The sequence below is a fragment of the Haliaeetus albicilla genome, chromosome 3, assembly GCF_947461875.1.
Source record: "Haliaeetus albicilla chromosome 3, bHalAlb1.1, whole genome shotgun sequence".
Classification (NCBI taxonomy): Eukaryota; Metazoa; Chordata; class Aves; order Accipitriformes; family Accipitridae; genus Haliaeetus; species Haliaeetus albicilla.
In genome coordinates this window covers 47,697,992-47,722,085 of record NC_091485.1, presented here as the reverse complement: position 1 = coordinate 47,722,085, position 24,094 = coordinate 47,697,992, and the positions used below count along the sequence as shown (strand labels likewise).

The window sequence follows — 24,094 nt, the reverse complement described above, 5'->3', positions numbered from 1 at the left end:
GACAGAAATAGGAAACAACATTAATTTACAAACATTTTTGTTTAAGCACTTCGGCATTATCTCCTGTCTCACGAAGGCAGCAGACACCCAGAAAAGGCCATCTATCCATAGAGTAAGTACTTCACGAATAAAAGGTATGGAAATAACAGTATCTAAGAGATTAAGTCATGGACCAAATCTCTATTAGGCTAGATCTGTATAAACGAACAATAGCAAGACTTAATATGAAAAACAAGCAGGCTATCTATATGTGCAAGAACATGGGTGGAAATGTAACACTACTGTATTTTTCTAGGATGCTTTATAAGTTAAGGTTTTTATCCTAAGTCCTAAAGAGATGCCAGGGAAGAAGCATCAAAGAAAAATTAGCATAGGCAAGTAATGAAAATGGAACGAACTCTTTACTCCACAGCTAAAACTGCAAAGCAAGATCAGACTGTGGGGGGACCAACAAAATATGAGAGTTCGGTCAGAAGTTAGATGTAGTCTATCTAGCAGCACAGTGATAAACCAGTGTCCTGGTTTCAGCTGGGATGTAGTTAACTGTCTTCCTAGTAGCTGGTACAGTGCTATGTTTTGAGTTCAGTATGTGAAGAATGTTGATAACACTGATGTTTTCAGTTGTTGCTAAGTAATGTTTAGACTAAGTCAAGGTTTTTTCAGCTTCTCACGCCCAGCCAGCGAGAAAGCTTGAGGGGCACAAGAAGTTGGCACAGGACACAGCCAGGGCACCTGACCCAAACTGGCCAACAGGGTATTCCGTACCGTGGGACGTCCCATCTACTTTAGGAACTGGGCAGTGGGGGCGGGGAATCTCTGCTCGGGGACTGGCTGGGTGTCGGTCGGCAGGTGGTGAGCAATTGCACTGTGCATCATTTGTACATTCCAATCCTTTTGTTATTGCTGTTGTAATTTTATTAGTGTTATCATTATCATTATTAGTTTCTTCTTTTCTGTTCTATTAAACCGTTCTTATCTCAACCCACGGGTTTTGCTTCTTTTCCTGATTTTCTCCCCCATCCCACTGGATGGGGGGGGAGTGAGTGAGCGGCTGCGTGGTGCTTAGTTGCTGGCTGGGGTTAAACCGCGACAACGAGATTGTTACAATGCTTTTTTATACTAGTTAATAGATAATAAAAGAAAAAACATCTATAGAGCAGCATTTCTCTGGCATTTGTACCTTCATGCTGAGGCTGCAACCTGAATGCGCTCTAAGTCTCCCAATTATTTGCAGCTTTTAACATCTGAAGGCTAGGCAAGGTTTATCTCTAGCAACTGCTCCTTGCCTACCTAAACCTACAAGAAACTAAATCCCAAATTTCCTTTCCATTACATTTCTAAAAAATGTATTACATATTTCTTTCTATTATGTTACTTTATTGATATGCCATATTCTACTTTTTTCAGTAAAGTTATTTTGCAACTGCTTGTTTGGAAGACTTGGTTTTTTTCTCCTGGAATTGATTCCTTGAATTCTTTTAGGTCGCAGTTCATGTCTGGAAGGCCAGCAAAGTCCTGTTGCTTCAGCAGACAAATCTCTGTAGGAGCAGACAAAGCACAGGTATGTAGCAAGTGGGTGCATGGCAGCAGATGTCTGCCTGACCTTCAGTCCCCTGTACTCCAGAAGGAAAGACAGCTACTTCCCAGGTTTTTTCTTTGACATAAAGAAAATTCCCAGCTGATGTTAAACTCTGTCTTTGCAACATGAAAGACATCATGAGCATGACTGGCAAAGGCTATAAGCACAGCAGAGCACACTGCTTTCCTCCTGTGCCAAAACCAGCAGAGCTGACCCCAAGGCTCTACTGCAGTTTATTTAATTCTGAGAGTAAGCTTATGGGTGATCAACTATCCAGCCATGTACAATTCTTGACAGCTACTATTTTCAGCAAATACCCTATATGTTTTTTGGTCACTGAGCATTTCATTCTTCTTAGTACAAAGGCTCCAAGTGTGTCAGAGGGCAAACAGTTGATCAAAGAGATCTGGAGCTGGGGGAGGTGATGACATATTTTAGCCTTGTTTGCTCTAGAGTCATCTTAGCACAGTATGGAGCCCACACTTGAGATTTAATTCCCTGGGAGCACATCATGTAGTCTGGTTGAGATTCAGTGCAGCTTGGGCATAGAGCAAGTTAGTGACTGAGGATGCAACCAAGTGCTCAGTGCTGAGACTGGGTCCATGCTCTCACCTTACAGTTGCAGCAGATGGATAACCTGGGAAGCTGTTCCCAAAGGATTTCAGGCAACTAAGCATTTCTAGTCTTTTTCAGATGCCGCCACTAGCTTTCAGCCCAGATGCAGTACCATGCTAGGTCAATCTAACGTGAACACAGCAGCTCCACATTGGGAGAATTACTGTGAATGATGTCTTCTAAAACTTATTTGCATAACTCTATAAAAAGTCAATAGTTCAAAAAAGCGCTATCAGAAACTTATGTACAATTGATTGCATGTCTTACCACTGCCAAAGACATTTTACTTTGAACATAAAAAAGACACCTAATACTATATTGCCCAGAGACAGACTTCAAATGAGGGGTGACAATTTTTTCCAAAACTAACGCTGCAGATGCTAGTTATAGAACTGCAGCCTTCTCTATAAAACTTTAATCTCTTCAATAGAAAATACAAGACACATTCATAAAATCCATTTTTTATTTTGATAAAATCCTTACAAATATCAAAGCACTGGATCAACTCCACTGTTTTCAATACATAAAAAACATGTAAAACTTTTGTTTCTGATATGAAGCAGTAGCCTTATTACTTTCTCTTCTGTGGCAAACAAACTTTATCACCTTCGTGCAATTTGTAAACATTTTGTTCATGTTCTGCAGCTACTTACATGACAGGGAAACATATCAGATCCAACACTAAGTCTAAAAAAGGGTGTGAAAACACTCAACACACTCCTGCTCTCTCCATGCACACTTTCCAGACGTCCTCATTCAGAAAGAACCAACCTGAGGTCTTTTCAGCTGCATTCTCCTCCCTATACCAGAAAAGAAAAAGTGCCTGCAGGTTTTTCCCCTTTGGTTCATACTTGTATCTGCTGCTGCTGCCAAATGCCTTTTATTTTTCCCATGCTCTACTTGTGTTCTTTCCTTCAGAAAACATTCAGAAGGCATGGAGAGGCCTTGCAGCAATAGTAGCTATATTCTGGGGGGGAGAAAACAAAAAAGTCCAGCTATTTTAAACTAAGCTAAAATATCTATGTCTCTATGTCTAATTTACTCAGTTATAAGAAGGTATATAAAGTCAATCCTGATGGTGATTTCCCTCATGTTTGTCTATCTAAGATCAAAAGACCTGTTGAGGTAAAAGGCACACCCTATAAAACCTATAAAAACCCAAATTAATAGAGAGCAGTCATGGAAGATGAGTTGGTCAGAAGTACTACAGAGATTGGTGGTAGTTGCTGCCCATGAAACTTGTAGCTGCCTCTTTCAGGTATCACTGGTTTTCACTATGTAGTTCTCACAGTCTGAGGGTAAATCTAATCCTATACTAAACTATAACCTATGGCAAGTTCATTAAAAATAATAAAAATAAATTTGGCGTAAAACAAACAATTATATTCAGATAACAAAAGCTCCTGAGAGGAACACAGGCTCAAGTCAGTTCATAAAGACAGACATTTCAACACATTGCTATTGAGGGTTGCTCTTTTATTAGATATTAACTTGAATCTGATTTCTTTGGCCTGCTCTAACTGCTATCTTTGGTCTTGGAATATAAGTGCAACCACCCAAGTTCGGCTATGACAGCAGAACATCAGCCAGTACCTAGGAGATGTTACATACCTGAGTAGTGGTGTGCTCCACAGCAAGATGTGAGGTATGCAGCCTGTGTTTCACACTGCAGCATGCAACGCTGTCTAGTATGAAAACAGTCTGGAGCAATAGCTACCCCTGCCTCCTGATTTTAAGTGGTAGGAGTCTGATGCTACATGGATATAGTGTTACAGTCCCTATTGTTCACCAAATGCAACAGACTGGATTTAGGAATGAACAGTTCCCTCTATGCCCTTTCACCTTGCAGTTTTCAGGTTTCAGGACAATTTCATCACTATATGTGGTGGAATTCAGGAATACCCAATCCACCTGACATGATCCTGCAATATACAAAATCCTTACTATTTGCTTTCTTAAAAAAAATAAAAATCAGTACATAATTACTGCTATGAAGCAGTCAGAATAACAGGATGATATAAATATCTGTTTTCCTTAAATGCTATTAGTCATTACTGCTTTTTGTAGGAAGGTAAGCATGGTATAGCAGAAGTTAGCAATGAAATCATATCAGCCTTAAAATATTTTTTTCTTGAGACTTACAGTGTGAAGTCTTATATAGAAGCTAAAAGTTATGTTAGAGACCAGAAGAACCATCCCAGAACATCCTTTACTGCCATTAGTATCAGGGATCCTGTTCAGTAATTTGGTAGCAAATTCTGGACACCTCCTTCACCACATCTGACCCTTATGATTAGCACTGCCCTCTGTACATGCAACACTAACGCCTCAATGCTCCCAAACCAATGCACTCAAACACAGTCAGACCTGTTAACATTGATGAACCTGCAACAGCTCAGGGCATACTTGTCTGTGAGAAATGACTGCATGGTAACCAGTAATAAAACAACACCTACTTGTTAAAACAACTCACAAAAAAAAATTAAAAATCACAAAGTATATTAACTATTAAAATGAATTCAGCCTTTGGTTTCAGAGGGAGACTACTCTGGCTTTACTCCTTTAATTCCTTCTGACTTCTCGTCCCTTTAAAGGCTGGGGAGGCCGGTAGTTTCTCAGCAAGCAGCAGGCGACCTCATCCTCAGCAGTGCTCAAGAGGCTGCGGAATTTGGCGAGCTGCAATCAAGAGACATAAGGTTCAGCAGAAAACCCTCACGCTCATACTAATGAAAAAGCATGTAGTAAATATTAAAGACGCTTGTCACCTTTTTTCTGCCAGGAAGAATGGAACTGTATATTTCTATGGCATGTGGGGAATGGCAATTTCACCATTTCTGTCCTCGCAAATGAAAAACGATGACTACCAAGAAGACCTCCCAAAATACACATCAGAATGAAACTGTGCATAAGGATTATTTGTCTCCTATATTCACACTTTGTCTTCCATAACCTGATCTAACCCAGGTTTTTTTTTATATTTTTTAGTTTGATTTTATAGTTTGGAGATTCTGGAATGTTTCATGCCAAAAATTAGATTTCTTTTGTGCACCTATGTATGTCTTCTTGTTCAAAGAGTATATTCAAAATTAACCTGGAATAGTAGGTGTGGTGCTATAGAAAGCTTCCGTAATTAACAGTTTTCATATAGTAAACATGTACTCAAACCAGGAAAGATTCCAAATTCTTCCCTTGTGAAGACACAGAACAGTTATTCATATCTCAGCCTGAGCTTCTCTGCTTAAAACTGATCTTAGCAGAAACCCAGATCAGAGCTCCATGTCTAAACCTCAGGAAATCCAAGTCTGATTTCTGACCTGAAGTTTAGTATTTTGTCTAATTTATAATATTTCTAATATTTACTATTTCTTTATACCACCTTACTTCCCTTCTAGGTTACCAAAGCTAGGACAGCACAAAAATCATTCCATTATAATAGAGCATTTAGTTGTACAGCACATTGCATCTTAATTGCATTAAGAGCAAAAAAAGTCAATACTATCTTACTTCACACCATTCTAAAGCTAACATTTGTAATTCAGGCTCCCCGTGAGTTTCTAAAAACTTGAAATTTGTTTTTAATTTCTTTCAACCTGAAAACTGCACCAAAAGGAGGTAGTAAACTGTAAAACCCTGAAGAAATACAAACTTGAGGAATAAGATTAAATGGCGAAACAGTATCAGTCACGGTGATGACTGCTTGATCACAATGGTGGACATTACTGGAAACAAACACTTTTGGCTACATGCATGCTTGTATGTATAAGAATATAGCACATTTATACTTTAATATGTAAGGTATAGCTACAGTCTGTGAAAAATGACTAGTGAAGAATCAACATATTTGACATTGTTTCTGACATCATGTCCTCTGAACTTGTTACACATGGGTGTTTGTATACAGTATTTCACATTTTAGAATGCATTAATTATAGATTAGCCCAAATAAGAACTTTTTAACCTGAACAATGGCTTGTCTTTGGGAAGTTGATATGTTAACACAAATTTTCAATCCTAGATCCGTACACACTGCAGTGAGTCTTACAAAGCCAGATTGAGGGGAGTGAGTAAGAGATACATATGAGAAAAATACACACACTGAGAAAATACATGACTTCAAATCAGTTACAAACAGAATCTGAGGTCTCCTGACTAACAAGCATCCCATTCAGTGAACTGTCTTAACATTTCACGCAAAACTGAAGTCACCATTTCTGCTGAGTATGCAGCCTAGGGTATTGAATTTTCTGAGGTATTCGTAATATTGACCACGAATGAGACAAACACTGTGGTACAAAAATCGTAAGGGTTACAGTATGCCCAGAATATTGATAACATATTGCAGGTGATGTACTTATCAACATCCAATATTGGAAGCTATGATCTGACCCACTTCACTGTCTCTCCAGTGGGAAAAACTCTTTAGACCTAAGATGATCAGCCCACTGGGTGTCACTGTTGCAACATTAATATATAGCATGAAGCTTCATTTAATAAGAAATGTAAGTAGACTCTTTTATGTGGTATCACACTTTTCCTAAGATAGTCTAACATAAACCCCAACTTATTACAATTGCATTTGCTTTTCATTATTCTAGTAAATTCACCAAGTTTTACATATCTGGAATGCAAGAAGAAATTTATTATTCATCTGCCAAATAAAAATGCCAGAGAAGAGGTTTGAGCTGGATATGCAAATAATTGAATTGAATGGAATTCCAGAATTTCTAAGCATCACCAGAACTCTTTTTTCTGTAAGTTCCTTGTGGGTTATTTTTGGTTGTTAATTTTTAGAGTATGCACATTCTTTTTTAAAAATGGATAATAAACAGCTGTTACGCAAAGAAAGGCAACAAGAAGTTAGGATTTGATAGACATATTTTGTCCTTTGAAAATTTGATAAGATATGCAATGCCAAGCTCTGCAAAAAATGTATTTTTTGGTCACATTTACAATTTCAAGTCTTACAAAAGTAACGTTTCTAGAGCAGTGAAAAGTCAAAAAATACCTGTTCAGAACAAACACTTATGGGCTCTCTCAGAACAATCCAGATGACACTCTCAAGAAGAGGTGGAACAGTGAGAGAGCCAAAGTAAGTCCAGTAGTCCAGGGACTTGGGAAGCAGACAGCTAGGATCAAAGTTTGTGAATAGTGCTCTTTTACCCTGGAAAGAAAAAAAAAAAAAAGCGCTCATTGTGATTCTAGATTAAATATATTTAGAAATTTATTTCTTACATGAAGCTTAAAAAACCCCAAAAACCAAACCAGGGCAATATTACTTAAAAGCAAGAGGCCAAGATAAATCATGCCAAAGGAGGTACAGCTTGTTCCACTATCGGGCAGGCTGGCAGCATCCTGGATGATCACAGCAGGTGAGCCAGTGCCCTTCTGATGAGGTCCTACCTCTGCGGCAGCTTTGCTGCTGCTATCCTTGATGCCAGCAGGACACCATCAAAGGTGTGTTAGCATAGGCTCCCCATAGTTAAAGATGAGATGGAAGTTGAAGAGAGAGGTGAGAAGTTGGACTTTCAACATGGTCTCTATGAGGCTGGCAGAGTAACCCCACAGGTTACTGCCACCTGCTCCCCTCCCCATTCACTCCTCCCAGGCCCACCAGTTACTACTTCTTCTCCCTGTTCCGGCTACCAGGCCAGAGATGCCTGTATGAAACATGATGTTGTAAGGCTGGCTGATTTCTCTCACACAAACAATACCCTATTTCTCACCCTATAGCTCAGCAAAACAGGGGAGGAAACCTTTCCCTCATCTTTTTCACAACTTTCCACAAAGCATGTTCTTCCCCTGTTACTATTCTCATAGCAACAGATTTGTCAGAGACTAGGTTCTGCGAGGAATTGGCCTTTTCCTCTGATCTCCTATTGTATACAAATTATTCTTTCTCTGCTTAGTTTTCAACTTCACCTAACAAGAATGCTCCTAAACTGTCCCAAATCAGAGTTAGGTATGGATAGCTATGAAACTAGGGACTAGGAAACTTGAAGGTGAAGGGAGTAGCAGCCAGATTACAAAAAAAAAACCAAAAAACCAAAACAACAAAAGCAACCACCAATATTAGTATTCTTTTAGAAGCATCACCTTGATTCTGATGGTGTCCAAGCGGTCAGTAATCTTCTTCAGCTGAGGGTTGCATTCACCAATCTATTAACACCAGAGAAAAAAGAAATACCTGAGCTCCAGAGAAAAACAGCAAAAATAAAAAATCTAAAAGCAAAAGCATAATGAAACTGTTTTATATAACTTTACTTAAGTGACTGTGAGATCTGATGGATTTTGTGAGTACGAGCCTGTGACAGCTGGTCCTTAGAAATAGTACTCATTGTAAAGAAGATCCACTCCCTCGCTGACAGTATTTATTCTGGCTACTCACAGTAATTATTTCAGCTACAAAGGACCCACAATCTTTGCACTGCAGGGGAATAAAAGCAATTTATTTTTCATGTTTTATATGCAGGATATTAAAAGTTGCAGGCTTACATCTGAAATTTAAATTAAAACAGTGAAAACTTTGTTCTTAGGTATCCCAAGCAGAATTTGTGTGCCAAGAAATCCAGTGAAACTTTCCTTGAATCGTTATAATGTAAACTGGAAAGAGACCGAATTATTGAAGCAGTTCTTTGCAACTGCTGCATGTAATGGCTCCCTGACTGTGCCAGCATCAGCCCCAGCTGTGCTCAGGAAGCTGTGGCAGCCAGGCAGAAACCACAGATTTGCCCAAAGCCCCATCCTTTGTCATGGATTGTGTGAATTCTCCATCTGCTTCTTCATACAGAAGTCAGTGAAGCTGTTGCAAGAGTTTAATTTCATCCTAGGACAGGTACAGAGGGCAAAGAGGTATATAATAATTCTAAGGAAATTCTCCAGTTTCTGGTTTTGGGGTTTTTTTCATTATTATTTTTCAGAAGAAACTACCAGCTAAGAAACAAACCATTAAAGAAGTACTTGAATCAATTCAGATTGCCCTCCTAAAGAAAGCTGTTAGTCAAGTACAAGTTATTGGGATCCATATAGGGGCAGCTGAATTAAGTTCCACATCTTACATTGTACAGGAGTGCAGACTAGGCAAAGTGAAAACTCTCACTGTCTTGAAAATCTATTAATCTGACATTTTTAATCTTCAAGGAAGCACCGCTTTCTATATTGGTAAGTAAATAGTATGAAGGAAACAGTGTAATTTAATGCCCATATAAAAGAAGTATCTCTTTAGCAATAATTATGCCAACCATCACCATTATTCCTTTGGGTTCATAATGCTGATTTATTAGAAGGGCTGAGGCATTCTTTTCTTACCTTCAGAAATACAGCCATGACTGCTAATCCATCTGACTGACGAGCTGCCTCAACAAAACTGGAATACTTCTCTGAGTTCCAATGGACCACATGAAGCTGAAAAGCAAGAGACACAGACAGCATCAACTCCTGCTGAACTCAAATAGTCACAAATTAATACTACAACTTTACTGGTTTTGATATTCTACTTTGCTCTTTTGTATTCAGAGCCATTCAGTTTTCTAAATGCAAATATTTCATGAGATTGGTAAATAGGTAGTTCACACAAATGGCAAAAGCATTTCCAGTGGCTGGGTTTATTCAAAATTTAGCCGCAATCAGCACACGACAATGCCTGGCAAACTGCTGTTGGGTCCCCAGATTTCAAACAGAGAAGCTAAGACAAGATATCCCATGGTTACATAACTAAAGCTTTTAAATCCATTTTTAGTACAGCTGATTTTAAAAAGTGATTGAAAATCATGAGGACGTCACTAGTATTTTGCTCCTCTTTTTCTTTAATCAAGCTTTCAGTAACATTAATCAGCCACATAAATAGCTAGAAACAGGCAGAGAAACACACATTAAACTTGCACTGACCCCTTTTCCCTTGTTTAGTTTAAGCTGAACTTCAAAATTTCATTTTTGATACCTTCCAATTGTCATTTTCTATTATTACCTGTAGTTAGGCACTTACAAGCAGCTTGATTATCTCAGGTTTGAGCATTTGCATTTCCAACATGCATTATTCTGGAACCATCCTGTGGTAGTTGCTTAAGCAGCTTAAAGACACCACCTAGGCAGGTGGGGAAAGGAAAAGCCCATGACGTCTACCCCCATACCACCTCAGTCCTTCCTGCTAAGCCAGGTTTCCTAAATCCTGGCCACGCTCCACAGCAGGAGCTCCTGGTTCCCGGGAAGTGCCAGGATGTCCCAGCCTTGAGCAATGGTCCGACTGCCAAACCGGAGAGAGCACAAACACTCACACAGCACTTAAGACTAAGTACTTCACAAATATTAATTACTCTCGCAAATCCTCAGTGGATTAGTAAATCTTATTACCCATAGTTTTTAGATATGGCAAGAGAGGCTCAGAAGCAGGGCATGGGACTAGCTTTTCTAAAATCGGTGCCCATCTTTTCAGACTTTGAACTTTAGGAGTGCTGAAAAGCAACTCCACTGAATGACTTAAACTGGGATGAACCCCTGAAAAAAAAAGGCTTTCTTTTGGAACACAGCACTTCAAGACCTCTAAAGTAAGAGCAATTTAGGAAAGCTGGAACTTGCTTTAAAGGTTTTCTATGGGAAGCAACATAGCTGCGTGGTTGAAATAGGGATCTAGAAGTGTGAAGATTTTGACTCTAAATCTCAGTCCTTGCCTAACCTCTATGAGTTTCAATTTTCCATATCTGTAAAATGGAGCTCTTACTTGGTGTTACAGAGTATAAATAATGTTTTTTAAGCACTTGGGCTCTAAAGTGCTGAAACATTACTTCGGCAAGTAAGGAATCCCACTGAAATCAATAATAAGGCATGTATGCTCATGATGAAACACATGCTGGCTCACAGCTGCAGAGATCCTTGAAGGAAAGTTGTCAAGAATATTATAAATTAAACCGGCAAGAGAACATAGTCCACTAAGCCATTCTCAGGTGCATTAATATCCTGGAGCTCATAGTGCCTGCACCACTCACTATTACAAGTTCACAGAAGCTACATTAAACAACTTTTAAACAATTACATTTTTACATACACAAAAAGGAAACAGATACTCTCTGTCAGAATTGACTTTTATTGTGGATTTTAAAAAAAGCAAAAAACCAACAAAGAACAAAAAGGAAAATTCCTGCAACTAAATAAAGCCCACTCCTATTCCCTCATAGCTTTGCCAAAAACACCCCAAACCAACCCCTCCAAAAACCAAAACCCCCAAACAAACAGAGCTGTGAAACACTTTTGGGTACAGCCCCATTCTCAATGGCTTGTGACTTCTCTTTAAGGAATATATGCCGTCTTACCACCGCTCTGTCACTGCAGCTTGTGAAGAGACCTTGATCAGACCATACGTTGTCACAAAGAATGGAGCCATGGATCCCTTCTGCTTCCTGGTGGGCTTAGGGGGCCGAACCTTGCAGTCTTCTTTACCTGTATACTAATTCTTTCTTCGACTCAGACGATGCTTTTTCTTGAAATCTTACACATCTTCCTTATGAAGGTGAGCACTGAAACCATCCTCATGTCTCCTTCTGAGGTATTTTCTTTTGTGTGAACAGTGCTCAGAAGCCTTGATCTTAATTCTGGGCTTCTTATCCCAAAGCCAAAGTGACATCTAGAGAGCTTCTTGTGGAGGGCTACCCAACGAACAGGTGACGGAAAGGTTTTTAGACTGGCTAGCAATTCAGAGATATTTTCTCCTTCCATTTGGTTTCTTAGATGGGAAACATATATATATTTTCTCAGCTAGAAATTTGGTTTTGGTACTTAATGGTTTTAAAGCACCTCTATTAATTCTTTATATTCCATCTCACCTGGTTCCTGTGGAAAACATAAGCCTTTAAACACTGCAAATGTCACTTTTCCCCATTAGTGTTAGAAAACTGATTTTTTTTCTGACCACTATCTCTTACAGCATTTCAAGTAAAATCTGACCACACCACTGTGCATACATTTCATTTTTTTTCTTCTTTATATCATGTCTTTTATTTGTCCATTACCATTTATTTTTATACTTTTTACTCCTTTTTAGCCCCAGAAAACTCTTTTACTGTCTGAACTCTGTGTTGTTAATGAACTCAGCCTCATGAAAATACTCCATGTTACTTCCATTTGCAAAGAGGAATCGGATACTGAGTACTTTTTACTGTAGACTACTCAAACACACTGAAGGAGACAGAGCAGGAGCGAGCTCTCCATGCCAGAGCAGACGGTGCATTTCTCCCTGTGGCACGCTGCCTCCACCGAAACGCAGTACCTCCACATACAGCAGGCACCCCACAGATATTAAGGTGTGGTTCTCAAAGTCATAACCATCACATCGCTAAATGCACCACAAAATGCAACGCTCCTAAGCACTGCATTAACTTTACACTGCACAGGCCCCAAATCAAATAATTCTGTGGTTTTTAACTGCAGGTGAGTTTGAAAATATTCTCCAAGGGAGAGACAGTGAAAGACAACGTTTAAAATAACTCTTGCACATTAAATCTTGCTCTTATCAAGCTCTTGTCTTCTGTACTCCTTTTTTAATCCTCTCCAAAGCTTTCAAATAGGTTCTCCTTTGAGAAAGGACCAAACATGCAACACTTCAGGAAGACCGCTTGTATTTCAATAAAATGGGGGGAGAATGAAAAGCGGGAAGAGGAGGGGCAACATTATTCTTACCATGCAAAACTAGTCACAAGCTGAGGTACAGATGACTCCATGTAAAGCCTTACCTCTGCCGCGTACTTCATCCCATCCACCGCGTGCTCGGAGCCGGCTTCGTCGTTGGACCCCCAATGGAAGTGAATCTGGCGCAGCCTGTAGGTCCCGCTGAGCGGCCCCCCGGTCAGCACTGGAAACCCAAGCAGAGGAAAAGGCTTCACTGCAGGAATGGGAGCCGCTACGCACATCCTCTAACCTCACACCAGACTTCAGTCTTCGGACAGTCCCCTACTCCTCCTCACAAGCTGTCTCAGATGGCTTCCCATTTCTTTGAAGTACTACAGAAACCCTCACTTGTCCAGGATGTGACTTTCAAAATTGCATTTATGTGTAGATTAGTGGGTTATGGCCCACTAAAGGGTATGGTGTTGTCACAGGTTTGTCTTGCTGTGGGTTGGATATTTCTCAGTAGATGGGAAAATGCTTCTGTTTTGCAAGTGGTTTCCTCTCCTGAATTTATTTAAAAGAATCACTGAGAAATTAAGCTTAAAATACAGGTTTTATGAACAAAGGGGAGGATCAGAAAAATATAATGTGAACATAATTTCCTCTCCTTTTTGAAAGTTGGAGGAAAGTAGGTGGAGCTTAAAAAAATTTTCCAGGTTCTTTCCTCCATTTGCAACTAGAGCCAGTTACATCAGATTGAAGTCTGAGAAAAAGGAGCGTATACTAACATAAATAAAATGAAGCCAACACTACATATGCATTGTACAACTGCAGTATTACTGACACTTAATTAGCCAGGGCTGGAAGGACTGTCCTATGAGAAGTAGCTAAGGGCTTTGGGTTTGTCTAGTTTGGAGGAAAGGAGGCTGAGGGGTGACCTCATTGCTCTCTACAGCTTCCTGAGGAGGGGATGTGGAGAGGGAGGTGCTGATCTCTTCTCCCGGGTATCCAGTGATAGGACATGTAGGAATGGTTCAAAGCTGCACCAGGGGAGGTTTAGACTGGACATTAGGAAGCATTTCTTTACCAAGAGGGTGGCCAAACACTGGAACAGGCTTCCTTCAGAGGTGGTCGATGCCCCATGCCTGTCAGCATTTAAGAGGCATTTGGACAATGCCCTTAACACCATGCTTTAACTTTTGGTCAGCCGTGAATTGGTCAGGCAGTTGGACTAGATGATCATTGTAGGTCCCTTCCAACTGAAATAGTCTGTTCTGTTCTGTTCTGTTCTATTCTATTCAACTTAACACACGTATGGGTGGGCTTGTCACTGTTTCGCTTTTGCAAGTGCTTGTGCCTCTTGCTAATCAGATTTGGAACCAAACCATCTCTGCACAGAGACTTGAATGTGAATCACATTCAGAAAGATTCCTTATTCACTGCAAAACAAATCACCCCACTCTCCCAGCTCTGTATCTCCTCTGGTGGTTTGGGAATTAGTCTGAGCTGGTTTACTGGCTCATTATAGAGATTTTAAGGGGAAAGGATGGGAGCTTTAAACAGATGGTTTTTAAATTAAGAGCACTGGGGAGGACAATAGTCATTTTTTCTCTCTTCTAGGTTTACTCCAAACCCTAACTTCATTAGGAACAAAATACACCAAATAAAGATAAAAGAAGAATTTCTTAAGTTGCCTATCTGCTAACACCAGTAGCCTGGCTAATGAAAAGGAACTGGAACTGTTTATCTGTGGGGAAAAATATTTGACCTCCTTAAAACTTCAACTCAAAAACATGCTTTTACAGAGCCCATAAATCTAGTGAACAAAGGGGATGGGGAAGTGGCACTCCTAAAACAAATTCCTTCTTTCAAGGACTTAAAACTTGGAGGCAAATGATCCTGGAAATGTGTAAGGATCAGTATTCTAACTGGCTGAGGGAAATCAATTACATAGAAATGCATCAGTGTTCAATGAAATACTTCTGCTGAAAAATGTGGAAAATGGCCTGATGGTGTCTTTGTGCCACATCATACAGTGATGGTAAAACCCTTCCATTCCAACAGTAATTAAGGAAGAGGTTAGGCAGAAGCCATTTAAGGCAAATACCAGTATCTCAAAGTTTGAAAAGAGCTGGAAGAAGAGGTCTTTGGAACATCAGTAGATCAATTTCAGAGAATGGAGCTAATGTGGTACCAAAGAGGATAAACAGAATCACACAAACAGTTACAGACTTGACAGCCCAGTTTCAGTGCCAGCCAAAGTGAAGAAATAGTTCATATGGAAGTCAGTTAATAATGCATTGAAAGATGCTAATGTATTTAGTACCAATTAATTTGATTTTTTTTTCCATAAAACCAACATATGGCAGGAGTGCTTACTTCACAGGGGTGCCCCACAGACCAAATTTTGGCCCTAGAAAATTCAGTATTTTTTGATCAATGACCTGAAAGAAAACAAAAACATTACTGATAAAGTTTGTCAGTGACAAATATTAGGGAAAATAGTGAATAACTCAGTTTATGGACACAGAAGGATTTGAATTCTTTGATAAGTAAGGCATGATAATGTCCAAAATGTAAAGCCATGTATGTGGCCTGAAGAATCTAGTCCATACATAGAAGATACAGAGTCTTCTGAAGGAGACTGGGGATTTTATTTGTTATCTGATCAACATCTGTCATTGCTTTGCCGTGACATGAACTATATCCTTGGAGATACGGCCTGAGGAAAGCAGTAAGAAGAGGATCACATTACCACTGCTTTGGTACCAGTGTAGAGCCTACAGAAATATTATGTTCAGGCCCTGTCACTTCATGGATGGAGTTAGAAAGTGGAAGAGGTTCTTGGTGTATTCATATTCATATTTGTTATTTTTTAAAAAAAAAAAAAAAGAAAAGGAGTTTAAAGGCTGAGTTGATCTAAGTCATACCAGAAATAAAGTGTGATTTCGATTTTTAAATTGTGAGGGTAATTAACAATTAGAACAACTTACCAAAGGCTGTGGTAGTTTCGTCATCGCTGGAAATTTTGAAATCAAGATTGTATGTTTTTCTAAGAGATGTACTTTAGTTCACCCACGCCTACTAGGCTTGAAGCAGAGATTAATTCTGGGAAGTCCCATGGCATCTGACACACTCGAGGTCAGACCAGATCACTGACGGTCAGCTGATGGCTTTCAGGCAACATCCAATGTTGCTTGTATCGACAGGAAATTTAAGAATTAAACTAAGACTGTCCAGAAAAGCAAAGTATGATGCTCTCTCCACCTATGTCTCTCCCTGTTGCCACTATAAGCTAACTGGTCCTCAGGACTAAAGGACAGGGTGATCACAAATTAGTCTTTCTCTGGCTTTGACCCTTGTGAAAGCATCATATGGGCCTGGTGGGCCTGGATCCTCAGCTAAGCCTTACACAACCACAAGAGGATTTTATTGCTTGAAGAATCTGTGCTCCTACAGTTTCAAGGGGAGGTGTGCTAGCTTGCCTACCATCCAAGAGAAGGTTTTGAAGATGAAGGCACTAACATTACAAAGACTATGGTAAACCAGAGAACTTCTAAATAAGAATTATTGCTTGCAAAAAGGGAAGCTACATACTCCTAGAAAAGACTGGGACAGTAACACTTTTCAGAGAAGAAAAGGGATCACTTGGGACATATTTCATTTGTTCTGTATTGGCTCCTTCCTGATATGAGAAGTCCAAGTATGGCTTGTAAAAAGGGAAAACATATATAACCAAACCTGCAGCTAAAGTCAGATAAGAGACTTGAGCGATTCGGTTGGAATGAACCTGTAATGAGACACAAAGGATTCATCTGCAGTGAGAGAGAGCAGCATTTGAAAAATTGTACACAACACTGTTCAAACAGGGGGGCTGGCGCTATCTAGCTGGTTGGGGTGGATCAAACCAACCCTGTGAAAAGGGAATCCTAGCACTTTCAGAGAAACGCAACCTCAAACTCGTGTCTACATATGTTCCCACATTGTATCATGCTGAAAGACAGGGAAAAAAGGAATCTCTCATCTGGAGGAGCAAAGCCTTATTGTTTACGAGGAGTTCATACTCAGCAGTGAGACATGCCCAGGCTGTACGTGATCTATTCAGGAAATGGTGGAAGAAGACACAGTGCAACAGGAAAGGAACAAACCTGATTTGTTGACGGTGTCATCAAACTCAACACTGGTGGAGTGCCCATTGTTAAGGATGATTTTAGCAGAAGCCGGATCGTAATTGGGATTTAGAGGACGGAGAGAGGGATCATACTTGGTTTCCTCAGTTTTGATGTCAATGGGTGACTGACGGTCTCCATTAGCGACAGGAAAAACCTCCTTCCAGTGGGCGGGCCCTGCAACACATTGAAGAAGCCTAAATTGATGGCAGCGCCCTGCTTCATATGAAAGAAAACTCTGCTTGAATTGTTCATGTTTGCATCTTTTAAATTCAGAAAGGGTGCTTCAGAAAAACACAGATCAAAATATTCAGCTACTTTTGCTGCACCACATTGCAACAGCAGTTCTCAGGATCCCTTTATCTACCTTGCATGGTGTATCTCACTGTATTTGGCCTTTGAACAAGGCCACCTACAAGTTAAATATCTACCTACAAGTAGGTAGATATTTAACTCTTTACAGTTAAGACTCAACTATGCACAAGACATACTAACAAATGCTCATTCAAATCAAGTATTCTGTATCCAACAGGCACTGTGCCCCAATAGATTTTTTACATGCCATTTTTGTCTAATACCATGTCTTATTATGTGTTTAAGGATTACCTCTTATCTATCTGAAATCCCTGCGTTAAAGGTTTTTTTATACCTTAGTCATTGGCTGCAAAAGACCTGAGAACACATCTTCTACTGACTGTGCTGAATGAGATGGGGAGATGTCAAAAATGATAAAAAGGCTGAGTGGTGCATGGGCTCTCCTGGGGCCTGATGGCAGTGCCTGTAACCTAAGCATCGCTGCACAACTGATCACCTCCTCCCAGTGCATCAACGCTGCAAACCAGCTGTCACAACACAAGAGTGTCACCCTCTAACCATAAAGTCTACACAGACACCCACACGCTAGTCTACACATACACTCACGCTAGTATAGTGCTGACAACATCAGCAAAGAGCAGGAATACTCAGGACAGTGGTGCCTGCACAAGGTTTGGATTTCTACCACCTCCTGCTGATAAACGAGAGCCGATCTTCCAGACACAGACTTGCACCACCATTCACCAGAGTTAGCTAGAAATTAAAACACTAAAGAAGCTGTTAATCAATACTAGTGATCTCGAGTTAACCTTCCTCTCTCCATGCAAGCTAAGCCAAAAGTCAGCTGAAAAGCATTGTCTCTGTAAATCAACAATATGGATATCAGAAAAATGGCAAATGTCATTCTAAAACAGTAGAAAAGCTTCACAGATGAGACATGTGAGGTGTCTGTTCTTATCTACTAAACATCAGAGGGACCTCGCTAAGAATATATGTGCCACTGTTGAACCATAATTGAATAATAAACAATGTGGAAAGAGGCCATAGAAGAAAAATAGGAACAATAAGTTGCTTGGGGAATGTATTCTATAAGGTAAAGATAGCAAACAAGGTTTAGGATGGAAAAGAGGGTAAGGTAAGGGAAAATGGAAAAGGGAAAAGGAAAAATGGAATAGTCTGCAGGGTTATTATAAATAATATTATAAAGAGCATAGCACTTGTTTTTCCTCCAGGCTTAACATGGGTAAGAAGCATAATAAATCAACTGAGAAAGACTGGATGTAAGAAAAACTTAAAAATGATCATCGAAACTGATCTTGTAAAATCTGCATCACTGGAAATCCTCATAACTCCCTATGAACTCCTACCTATGAAAGTAACTGATCTCAGTCTAAAAATCAGCTTGTTGGTTTGGGTCTTTCTGGATGGCTTATCACTAAACACGAGAAAAAAAAGGATAAAACTATATTACGCTGTGATTAATAGCCTAACATCAAAAGTTGTCAGATTGTTTTCTCTCCTCAACTTCAATCAAAGTGAACATAGCTCAGAAAGTCACAGGTGCTAAAAAAACCCAAGCACCCTGGCAGTAAATCAGGGAGGGAAGTGCCCCACGGCGCTCTGGGGAAGCAGCTTGCACGGCCACCTGGGCAGAGACTGATGCTCCTCTGAGCAGCACCAAAAAACGGAAGAGGGAAGGAGTAGCTTGTAAAGACCAGCTTAAGACTTAAACCTCAGGTAGCACAAAGGCAAGGGCCTTCAGTCTTGAGTTTGTTAAAAAGTCCTTTTGTTAATGACTTCATTAACTAAACTCATTAAGGAAACCGCTTCTAAGCAGAAGATAAAAATCCTACTGGTTTGAAATATAAAGCTGTTTAAACTTAATTCTCCCCACTTCACAAATGGTCATAGAGCTATTCAATATTTTAATTATATATAGTAATTTTAATTTATCTAATTTTAATTGTGTTTAGATCCTAGTACCTTGTAGTTAGAGATGCAATGCACAATTTTATTCATAAGAAGCACCACTCCACCATTTATACCTAACTGCTGTGGTTTGGGATGCTCAGAAAAAGCTTATTGCTACTTAATTTTAATGTTTCAGACATTCCTTAACTGAGGAAAGGCAAAACATATTTATGTGCTTAACTACTTGGTCCTATTGCTTCATCTCAGAAATACCTATAGTTATTGTACATTAAATAATATGAATTATTTGCATTTGGAAATAATATGAATGTGCCAAAAAGAGGACCCAAGGCTGTGATTCTGTCATTAGCTAATTGTTCAACAATAAACTTCAGTTCTAGAAAGGCATTGTACCTGCTTTGGTACTTGTCCTTAGCTTGGATGACCAAAATCATGTTTTGCTATGGTGATTAAACATCTATCAGTAACACAAGACTGCCAGAAATCTGACCGTTCAAAATACAGAGGAAAATATCACGAAACTTCAGCTCATTTTGTACCACTACGTTATATCAAGTGATATTCCTTACTAGATTATCTACCAGCAATCTAATACAATTATCATGCTCTTGCCACTCTGGGAAAATTGTGACTCAACTCATTACAACAGACCCCACCCCAAAGCAAACTTTGTGTACGCCTGTTGGAAAATAAGTCATTACAGTTGGAAGAGATGCTCAAATGCATGTCATACAATCAGATTCAAGCCAATGGTGAAAATTTCTCCAGGGTGAAAATTTCTTCTGAATTTGGACCTGAATTACATGCCTCCATCTCAACATAATGTACACTTTAATTTTCCAGATATGTACTTTAAGACATACCCAGGAAAGTGTAACTCACGGGTTCACATCCCTTCATTTTTTTAAATTTACTGTAGGAACGTGATTAAATATACCAATTTTTGAACTTACGAAATCCCATTCTGTTGATGGGAGAATGTTCTGTTGCTAGAGGACATTACAATCAAAGCCATTGTGACCAAGAGTTAGGACAAAAAACCCGAACTATCTGCTCTGAAGATTGCATGTCTTTATTTTGGACACAGAATTACCGCATGTGATGCATACCTCTGTCACTTTTAGATCAGACTATCGCTACTTATCGTACCCACCAGCACTGCACACATTCATTTCATGAAATAGATCTCATAAGGAAGGCAGTTACAAATTTGTCAGGAAATAGAACTCCCTATAGCACCTAACTTTTTTTTTATACAGCTGGAGTTAAAGATGATGAGTTTCATCAAATGTATAGACTAACTTGAAACAAGCCTAGTGGAGACATTGCAGGATACGGTTCAGTTGCAGTGAGCCTCTATACTTGCATAAATAAAGCATGTACAGGTGAAAAAGTGGATTCTTTTTTTGGACAGTTTGCTCTTATATGCAGAAAGGTCATTAGTTTGGCATGGTCTGACCTTTGCAGGATCACATCCTCATTTATTCCTAAAGAGAAGCCATTGCCCAGTTTACCATATACAAAACGCTTAAACTTATAAAGTTAGGTTTGCCAGTAATTTAGTTGCATATTGGGTTACAATAAGATTAGCTCAAATAAAAACAGTTGGAAATTCACAACGGGTAAAATTAAGTGCTGTTTTTTAAAGCAGACATCAAAATTATGTAATTATTCTCAGGGAGAAAAAAACAGTATAAGGAATTACGGTTGGAGTCGATGATCTTAAAGGTCTTTTCCAACCTAAATGATTCTATGAGTCTACAAATTCATATCCCCTTTTTATTTATAAAATGCCTCAGTGTTAATAGCAGTAACTGAATCAAGAGACATTTTTGCAGTAAAACATAATGCATGTAAGTACTTTCCATACATTTTATTAAACAAATAGTAAACTGAAGGCAATTGATTTGTCTTGTAACTAAGGCAATTCCCCAGTTAACTGAAAGGACTGTTTCTGTGAAGGGGCGAGAACATTCCCCTCTTCACAGGAACCCTGAGCAGCAAAGAAATGCATGCATGATGCCACAGTGAAGCCAGTTTTCAAGATCTCAGTATTATGCCTCCATACATAAGCACCATAAAAACTGTGAGGTAAGAACAGTGGGATGAAAGCAAAGGCCACGGTTTGCATAGAAATAAAATAATGCCTCTTTGCATTTCAGAAATACGTGCATCAAAGCAGGGGAGAACATTTAATTCTGTAAGTCAGCCCATGTCCTTATACATAGATATATCATATACGCAGACATGTATGTGTAATATCTTACAGTTTATTCACATGATGATTTATGTTGCTGTTATTATTGCTAAGGGGCAAATGAGTTTCCCTCCGGTTAAAAAAACAGCGCTTTTATCACTGCAGGTAACAAATGCAGAACTTGGAGTGAATGCAGATGTCTTTCCAACTCTTCAGGAAGTCAACTTTAATATATGACTGCACCAGATTTAATTAATTTCATTTTGTTTCTGCCTCATTAGTTGCAAAAGTTAATCTTAGTTTCAGGGAAACTATTCTCAGGGTCATGCAGGGCAACAAAATTTTTCAGGAATCAGACCAATCTCCCGCATCTGCTATTCAGCCAAACAAGAAGCAAGCAAACCCAATAAAATAAATGCATAAAAAGAGGAAAAGCTGAGAAACAAAACCGATGCTAGGGAAGAGCAGTGCAGTGTTGGATATCCATGCCTCTCTCCTTTAGTCTCCTGGGAAAGGTGGGGGAAGGCGATGGACTGATGAGGAACTACCCACCCTGCAGCTGCTGGGGGCTCCAAGAAAGGAGAGAAACTCCACCCCAGATAAGTTACCAGCCAGTAAGCAGAGTTTTATAGGACAAATGGGGCCTTAAGCAAGGTCCAGGGCCACCCTGATAGAAATTCTGGTGCCCTCCCCTTCCTAGAAGTTGAGACTAGCAAAGGAGGAGGGATAGGATAAGGGAGGGAAAGTGGGCCGCTTATCTGGACGGTGCAGGTGAAGTCCACAGCACTCTTGGAAAACATATGGAGAAACAAATTTGAAAAACAAGACCCATTTACGTCTTCAGGGGAGGGGTAGACTGCACAACAGCAGATAACGCGCCTAATCATTGCAACATCACTGCGATCCACCACCACCCAGTTTTTCAGGAAAAGTATATCCACCCAGAAAAGATGGAACAAAAGGACCAAGAAGGAAAGGTAGCACTCACGCAAACAGTATTCCAAACTTTAAGTAATAATATACACGAAGCATACTCCTGTAGGCATTAGTATGTGCAAATATATAGCTTTCTCCTTTTACTGTGACGGTGTTTTATTCCTCTGTGTATTATAACAGACAGCACAAGTTATTCCATTTATTTTATCAGAGCTGAGTCTCCAGTTTACAAAAGCATTTTCTTTTCTACTTGCATGACCTGTGAGCCCGTCTGCACGCAGGAGCAGCGTTTGCATGACTTACAATGCAAAACAGAGGAAAGTCTTTAAGCCTGCTGATGAGTGCATCTTGGGACTTCAAAGACCGACGAGATTAAGGAAACCATGAAACGACTAAAATCCAAAAGCACCTCCTCTTAGGTACATAGTTATACATTCAAATGACCAACTCCAGTACCTAGTATTTCCCACCGTATAACAGAAGCAGAACGCCCCCCGCCATCGGAAAGGCGCTGCCGATACAGCAGCTCCGATCATCGTGGCCGTCTAACACTAACACTCGATGCGTACACGCAACTGATGCGCTAGACGCGCAAACCAAACCCCGACAGGGAGCGAGAGACGGACCCGGCTCCGAGCCACCCGCAGCCCGGTACTCGCGGGGGATGCTGCCCGCACGAACCCCTCTCGCAGCAGCCAGCCCCGCGGCAGCCCGAGACAAAAACCTCCGCGGCCTCACGTGGCGCAGCCTCGACAGCGTTTCGGCTCTTTCGGCTCGCCCGTGGGCTCGGGAGCTGCCGAAGCCAGCTGCGGGAGGTGCCCTCGGGGGTGCCCCGCCGGCCGCGGCCGCCCCGCCGGACGGCCCCGCGGGAAGCGCCGCCGCCGCCGCCGCCGCCGCCGGCCCATCGCCCGCCGCTCCCCACCGCCCTACCGTTGTGCTCGTCGTATCCCCAGTGCAGCATGGCTCTGGTCTCCTGCCGGGACGGGACGGGACGGGACGGGAGAGGCGGCCGCGCCGTCACCGCCGCCCGCTTTGAAGGCGGCGGGCGGCGACGCCCCGATGCTCGGGCGCCGATAAGGAGCCGGCGGCGCTGCGCGCCCGCGCAGCTCGGCCCTGGCCCCCCGGCCCGTCCGTGCCGGTTCTCGCCCCGAGCCCTCCGCCGCCCCGCGTTCCCGCAGCGCAGCGCGGTGCCGTCGGGGCGGCCCGAGGGGCAGCGGGCGGCTGGCAGCTGCCGTGCCACCTCGCAAGGGACGGCTCCGACGGGGCAGAGGTGCTGCCCCTCCGCCAGCCGCCTTCCCGCAAGTGGCACGAGTCGTGCGGCAAGGAGGGACGGGGAAGTCAGTGTCTGTTCCTGGGGCTACCCCCCCCCCCCCCCCCAAAGTAAAGCAAAGCGAGGATGGCTGCCCGGCCCGGCGGCGGGCCCCGGTGTTCCCCTCCCGCCTTGCTCCCAGGGGGGTGAAGCCAATTGCCTTTGGAAGTGGCCGTAGAGACATCCACGTTTTACCTGCGGGACCCCTGAGACAGAGGGGTTTCCCGCAACCCACTCGAAATTCGTTCTTTTTTTTTTTTTTTTCCCCCTTGCAAACCCTGTGTTTCAGGGGCTGTCACGCACGTGCTCCGGCACCGTGGCGTTTAACTCGGCGGCCCGCAGTGACGGGCGCAGAAAGCCCAGCTCTCCCGTGCGGGAACCGGGCTCCCAAGAGCAGGAGCGGGCGCGGCGGACGGGGACGGGGACGGTGAGGGGGACGCCGCCCCACC

At 41.3% G+C, this 24,094-nt stretch overlaps 1 protein-coding gene across 3 annotated transcripts; it reads right to left on the bottom strand.

The window, feature by feature from the left end:
• Positions 1-2,643: 2,643 nt before the first annotated feature.
• On the bottom strand, positions 2,644-23,452 carry LOC104325955 (carbonic anhydrase 13). Of its 3 annotated transcripts, XM_069779610.1 has the most exons (8): positions 23,267-23,452; positions 16,936-17,133; positions 16,529-16,577; positions 12,913-13,031; positions 9,500-9,595; positions 8,288-8,350; positions 7,200-7,355; positions 2,644-4,870 (listed from the first exon to the last, which is right to left on the bottom strand). In XM_069779610.1, the coding sequence occupies exons 2-8, from the start codon at positions 16,981-16,983 to the stop codon at positions 4,757-4,759; spliced, it is 645 nt and encodes a 214-aa protein (XP_069635711.1). In that variant the 5' UTR covers positions 16,984-17,133; positions 23,267-23,452; the 3' UTR covers positions 2,644-4,756. The 3 variants fall into 3 exon arrangements, with proteins under 3 accessions (XP_069635711.1, XP_069635710.1, XP_009929174.1); XM_069779609.1 differs by lacking the exon at positions 16,529-16,577 and having other exon boundaries at positions 23,267-23,450; XM_009930872.2 differs by lacking the exons at positions 16,529-16,577; positions 16,936-17,133; positions 23,267-23,452 and adding exons at positions 15,167-15,231; positions 15,781-16,434.
• Between the last annotated feature and the right edge of the window lie 642 nt (positions 23,453-24,094).

What these genes read in the sequence shown, in the direction of transcription:
- LOC104325955 (XM_069779609.1), bottom strand. Translation starts at nt 23,297, where the DNA reads ATGCTGCACTGGGGATACGACGAGCACAACG. An exon ending in GGATGAAGTACGCGGCAGAG is followed by an intron (nt 9,596 to 12,912) that starts GTAAGGCTTTAC and finishes CTTGCTTTTCAG; the next exon opens with CTTCATGTGGTCCATTGGAA. An exon ending in TGGACACCATCAGAATCAAG is followed by an intron (nt 7,356 to 8,287) that starts GTGATGCTTCTA and finishes TTTTCTTTCCAG; the next exon opens with GGTAAAAGAGCACTATTCAC.